Source organism: Chelmon rostratus, chromosome 10, assembly GCF_017976325.1.
Source record: "Chelmon rostratus isolate fCheRos1 chromosome 10, fCheRos1.pri, whole genome shotgun sequence".
Taxonomy (NCBI): Eukaryota; Metazoa; Chordata; class Actinopteri; order Chaetodontiformes; family Chaetodontidae; genus Chelmon; species Chelmon rostratus.
In genome coordinates this window covers 28,779,387-28,785,890 of record NC_055667.1, presented here as the reverse complement: position 1 = coordinate 28,785,890, position 6,504 = coordinate 28,779,387, and the positions used below count along the sequence as shown (strand labels likewise).

At 43.8% G+C, this 6,504-nt stretch overlaps 1 protein-coding gene across 1 annotated transcript; it reads right to left on the bottom strand.

The window, feature by feature from the left end:
• Positions 1 to 205: 205 nt before the first annotated feature.
• On the bottom strand, positions 206 to 4,581 carry LOC121613346 (Ig-like V-type domain-containing protein FAM187A). Its single transcript, XM_041946699.1, has 5 exons — positions 4,393 to 4,581; positions 2,705 to 2,982; positions 2,139 to 2,504; positions 635 to 864; positions 206 to 432 (listed from the first exon to the last, which is right to left on the bottom strand). Exons 1-5 carry the CDS (start codon positions 4,579 to 4,581, stop codon positions 206 to 208), a joined length of 1,290 nt encoding a protein of 429 aa, XP_041802633.1.
• Between the last annotated feature and the right edge of the window lie 1,923 nt (positions 4,582 to 6,504).

Below are 6,504 nucleotides of genomic sequence, written 5' to 3'. Positions count from 1 at the left end.
GCCGTGCATTAAGTCAAAATACAAACCAAAAGAAATAAAAAAACATATCATCGTCCAGGTCACGTTGCTCTCCGATGAAGCCTCGTTTGTTTTTCTGCATGCAAACTTGCTAAAGCGTTAGCCTGTTTTTGGTTAGTAAATAATATGATAATGGCTGTCAATGGTAGCGGAGGACACCACACAACCAGCGAGCACTGAAATGAGTTTAATCCACATGTCTTTCTCCAGCGTCTCTGAGGAGTCTGACTCCAGCTCTGCCAATCACCAGGAGGCAAAAAACAGCCGTCATGACAGCATACGATGTTAACACGGTGTTGACAGCCGCCTGGAAATCAGGATGTGATGTCACCGGCTGTCCACGCCCCAAATGGGCGTAGACTAGCAGGCGTATCTCTGCAGCCCGGCGACCCTGCAGCCAGCAGTAGTAGACCCCTAATTAATAGAACAGATATTCTAATCAAATCAAACAACCTGGATTCACAATGTGAAAATCACACCACGTTGAAATGGGCAAATAAAACAGAAACAGACTCAGGCAGGCGCGGACTACACCGCCGACACGTCACAGGTGTAACACAGCACGAGTGCAAGGGGGTGGAGCTCATGTGGTGAAAGCTGTGCAGCCAGAAGGTACCTGAGTCCTGAGTCTCTGCAGGTGTGAACACCAGGTGGTGTCCGGTGTCTATCAGCAGTCTGGTGGGCGTGGTGCCATGCGACGAGAGTTCGGATCGGTAGACGGGTTCAGATCCTCGGTCCCAGGCCACGGCCATATTCGGTCGTGCCCCGGGACAGCCCAGGGTCAGGACGCGGTCTGCAGGGTGGTTCAGGTAAAACACAGGTACCTCCATTGACAGGGAGGCAGAACTATAAGACACAAAGATTCATGAAAGTAGAGATGTATGACTTGTTCTTCACATTTACATTTAATAACACACTGAACTAAATTATATACATGTTAGTATGTTGGCACATTTTATTGTTTACTGTTTATATACATTTTAGTATATTTCAGCTGCTGTTGGTTCATTCCACTGGTATATTTTATTCTGCTTGTATATTTTATTCTGTTTGCACATTTCACTTCCATATTTTATTGTTTATTGTCTTAGTATATTTTCATTCTGGTATATTTTTAATTGCATTTACGAATATTTTTATTGCATGTTGGTTTATTTTATTTTATTGTAGTTATCTTAATTTTATTCTTTCTTATCATCTTGTTTCTAACATGGGGGTTGCAATGAAAATTTCATTGACGTGATGCTCAATGACAATAAAGACTCTTGAATCTTGAATCTTACAGTTTCTCTGCTGCTGTAAACTGTACGGACGCACAGTGAGCCTATAGGGGGAATATCTCATTAATAATTGCTCATAATATTAATATAAGAACTTTTTCACAGCTGGAAAGATGGTCTTTCATACAGCTGGATGCTGAAGAAAGAGGGAAATGTTTTTGAAACTGGTGCTGATGCGAGTTGGGCCGGGCTTTGGTTCTGACTCATCTGCTTTGAAGCAGGACATATTACAGCTAAACAGTGCGCTAAAATAAAATCTGGATTCGCGTTTGATGGCCTCGTTTGATCTGAGTTTCTGTGAGCCGCCTCGCTCTCAATCCGACTGTCTGTGGAGGCAGAAATCCAAAAAAGTTCAAACAAAGCAATGAAAAGTGTGAGTTAACTTTGTTCTCCTTGTTACCCGCACCGACACAAAGCTGTTTGAAAGTTTCCTTTCAGTAGTTTTTTAAACAAATGTTGACACGTGTTTCAGACTTTGGGTGGTACATTTAATATTCCATATCGACATGTTTCCAAAGAACACTTTTCAGACCTGAGAGCAGGCAGGTAACGAGGCAGGTCAAATTTCTATTTGAAGTTTCCATGACAACGATTCCAAACGTTTTTGGGGAGCCATTGACAGATTACACAAACGCTAACAAATCGATCCTCATGACATGCACCGAGAACATTAGCACATCATCGACAGTGGTTGACATGTTGCGTTTTAGTCACCTTCATGATAAATGGCTCAATTTCCACAATGTTTTTATCCAAAGTGCTTCACTATTTGCAGTGTCCTGGTCTGACGACCTGCTCCAGCTCCAGGCATCATTGTACCTCTGAATACTAAGCACTTACTTGTACCCAAGAAAAGTCACCAGAGGCAGGATTCTGGAGGACGGAGTGGCTTGAGGTGGACAATCCACTCGACAGCTTTTGACCTCCAGCTTGGCTTCGACTCTGCGTCGCTTCAGCTGTCCGAAAGCCCTCGGCACCGCCCCCGAGCCGCAGGAAACCACCGTCTGATTGGCCCGCCTGTAGCGTACGTGCAGGAAGCGGGAGCGGATGTAGCACAGTCCGACGCGAACCTGCTCTCCCGGTGCTCCGCAGCGATCGCAGACCGACCAGGGCCGGAAGCTGGTGAAGACCCGGTACAGCGGCTGAGCAGAGCCGAGTCCTTCCCTTTCTTTCTGCTTCTTGCTCGTAGTTTGTGGGGGAGTGAGCCTGGGGGTGTCAAATCAGAATATGAGTCACCCAATGTTCATTTTCAATCATCAGTCGTTCAGAAGCTTTTAAAAATCATGCTATGATCATCACAAAGTCGATAAGCCCGCGATGCACGAACCATTCAACACTGAGCAGAATCACAAATCGAACATCGGACAGCGGCGATCAAATCTGTGAGCCGCCGTCCGTCTCATCACCTTGGAGTGAAGCTGAGCGTATGCGCCTCCTGGATGTCCAGGTCATAACCATAGAAGAAGTCTCTGCGGCCTGAGCCGCAGATATAGATGCCGGAGTCGTCGGGACCGGCTCTGAAGATCAGCAGGCTGAAGAGACGGATGGAGAATCGACTCTGCAGTGCACTGCCGTGAGGAACGCGGCTGGGGTCCAGGAGCTTGTTGCCATAGTGATCAGCCAGGGCTCTGGTCTCCTGTGAGCTGCCCAGATGTTTCCTAAAGAACCATACAACCGATTGGACCTGAAACACACGGCGGACGAAATGACCAAAATGTATCTGCTGACATGTCAAAACTCAAGTTACGACTTTAGGAGTGATTTTAGACTCAGATTTAAATTTTTAATTTTAACAAGGTCATCAAAAAATCTTTTTTCCACCTTAGAAATATTGCAAAGGTCAGACCTTTTTTAACTCAGAAAGACGCAGAAATGCTCATTCATGCTTTTATCACTCGCCGTTTGGACTACTGTAACTCTCTTTTTACTGGAAAACTACAGTTAGTCCAGAACGCTGCAGCCAGAGTCCTGACAAAAACAAAGAAAATCCATCATATCACCCCCCCTCCTTAAAACACCACACTGGCCCCCTGTTTCCTTCAGAATAGATTTTAAAGTTCTTTTATTCGTTTACGAAGCTTTAAATAACCTCGCTCCTCCGTACATAAGAGACTCTCTGTCATTTTACACTGAGGTCCTCTACTGCTTTTATTTTGAAAGTTCCTCATATGCTCCAGGTGAGTACAGGTGAAGCTGCCTTCTGTTTTTACGGCCCTAAACTGGAACACATTACCTTTAGACATCAGAATGGTGAGCTCTCTCTGTATTTTTAATCTGTCTTTTAATTTGGAATAATGTTATAACCCAGGCTGACAGAACACTGCTGTTTTTAACTATTTTCATTTCAAACACTGTTGTTTTTGCCCCAGTCTATTTCAACTGTTTTCTCTTACTGTTTTTATTCTTGCAGTTTATTACCATTTCATCATTTTGCTTTTATTGACATTTTATTTTATTGCCATTTGTTTGTTTTGCTTCTTTCTTGACGTCTTTTTATTCTGTTTTGTGAAGCTGCATGTTTGCATGAACGGTGCTTTATAAATAAAAGTTGAGTTGAGTTGTGATCACATCTGCTCTTTGTGTCTCTTGGTTAAAAAGGCTTTGATTCTTTCTGGGATCCTTCACCAGATCAATACTCGTTCTACAAGCTTCAAGTTCAAATGACAGATAGATGATAGATAGATGATAGATGATAGATAGATGATAGATAGATACTTTATTCATCTCCAAAGAGAAATTTGCAGTTCCAGCAGCTCAAAAAGGTGGACACACAAGGGCATGCAAAATAAGAACAGGAACTACTTTCAGTAATGTGCAACTTACAAGTGATGAACAACTTTCAGGCACAGATCAACCTTCAAAGTAAGGCCCAACTTTCAAGTAAGAGGCAAAAATCCAAAAATAATAAGTATACAAAATACAAAATAACAATATAAGAAAAACCAACAAATACATCAGAGTGTCCTCCTTGGTCTGATAGATGCAGGCAATGATTTAACTACAGTAAGCTTTGTCTGGGATCCCTCTCCTTCTAAACGTAGTCCCGGAAACCAGATTTCATCAGAGGTGTTCACAGTATGGTTGGTGGTGTTACCTGTTCTGGTTTGCAGCAGCAGGGCAGCTCCAAAGTGACTCCAGCCAGGTAGGCAGCATTGGTGAAGGTCAGGAAAGCAGGGCAGGCTCTCCGAGCAAACACATCCTGCTTATCTTCAGGAGCTTCATAGCTCCACACCTCAGGACACGGGAGGAGGAAGAGGAGGAGGAGGAGGACGGGAGGAGGCATTAAGCTTCTCAGCGCATGAAGAAGGCTGTGCAATCTCAGGGGACCATCCAGTGTGAGAGCTATTTCACACCTGGAAAGTGAAAAGTCAAACAATGTTGCTTTCAAAACACAACAGGTCTGACAGAATCTGATGAGCTCACTAAGGACACGTCCTCCGTTGTCAACGCAAACCGGTCTCATTGCATTTTCTGACTGTTGATGTTTGTGTGTCAGAAGTTAAACAGAATTAAAATGTGCACTGTGGTTGCTTTGAAATAATGTGGGGTTGCTATGGTAACAGCATGTGCCTGTGTTCTGTGGGACAAAACAAATTCCTTCCCCGTCTCTAGAATTAAATTCAACCTTCACAGTTGACTACATATAACGTCATTTTAATTTTCCTTTGGGTTTAGGCTCTAAGGATGTTGGTCTGTCTGTCAGGCCACCAGTTTGATCCAAATCCATGTATAATGTAGTCCAGAACTTTGTGGTGGAGTTCGTGGATAACCACCAAAGTCTTTGGTGACCCTTTGGTCAGACTCAATTTTCTGTACCAGTCTGGTGACGGACTGCTCATAAAGCAGCTGGAGGGGAGGATGGTTCCTGACCCCTGTAATCTTCACGGCGGTCCACACCAGACCGGCAATCTGACCTCGACTGCACAGTCAGGTTGCCGTACCGGGCCGCGATGCCGTATCTGATGATACTTTCCAGTGCAGCCCGATAGAAGAACAACATGATCCTCTGCTCCACTCCACAGACCCTCAGTCTGCGTAGAAAGTAGAGACGCTGTTAGGCTTCCAACATGTACCTTCAGCTGAGTGTGTTGTCAATGTGGACCCCCAGACACCTGTATGAACCCACCTGACTGAGGTGCGGCTGCATGGCGTTGAACGCTGAGTTCAACAATTTGCTTTGCGACCAAAAACCGACACTGCCATCAGCCGCAAATGCACTTTGTGTTCTGCACTAGTTAGCAAATGTTAGCATAGTGACATTCTAATCTAACATGCTGACATTAGTGTTGAGCTCAGAGCCGAACAGGCTCCCAGAGCAGCTAGCGTGGCTTTGGGATCTTGTCTTGTTCATATTCGATCAGAATACTTCATTGATCCCTGAGGGGAAACCTGCTGAGTTGCAATTGCTCCAACAGTAATAAAAATAGAAATGAAATAAGAATAGAGAACGTAAAAATATGTAAAAATATGTACATTATACAACAAAACCAAGCAAAAATAGTAAACAATGTGAAGCATGTAAATGTGAGAATGTGCAATGATAAATAGCAGCTACAGCAAATTTAGAAATATAACTGCATCAAGAAATATTAACAATAACAGTATACTACAATACTACTGCTAATACTGATACTATAATAACAATTATATATTTAGAATTATATAGTCTATATTGCAAAAAATATTCCATCCATTATCTATACACCGCTGAATCCTTTGCAGGGTCACGGGGGGGCTGGAGCCTATCACGGCCGTCTCTCGGGCGAAGGCAGGGGACACCCTGGGCAGGTCGCCAGCTACCACAGGGCTACACATATAGGCTACCCACGCTGCACAGGGAGAACATGCCGGCCTTTTAGCTGTGAGGTGACGCTGCTAACCACTGAGCCGCCGTGCAGCCCGCAAAAAATGTTAATAATAATTATTAATTATAATATTAAAATGCAGTATAAAACATGCAGAATATAATGCATATATTCATAAATATACACTGAGTTGTTGCACAGCCCAGGTGAACGATTGCACATGTTGATGAAATTATTATTATTGTGAGGTCGTGCAGTGATGCTACTGACAAGTGAAATAGTCCATTAAGTGAAGGGGGCCAGTGTACCGAACCAGAGTGAGGCTGGAAGGACTTTCTGCGGTGTTCTGTGGAACATTTCAGGAGGATGAGTTTCACGTTACAAAATAAAGTGTCAGAATC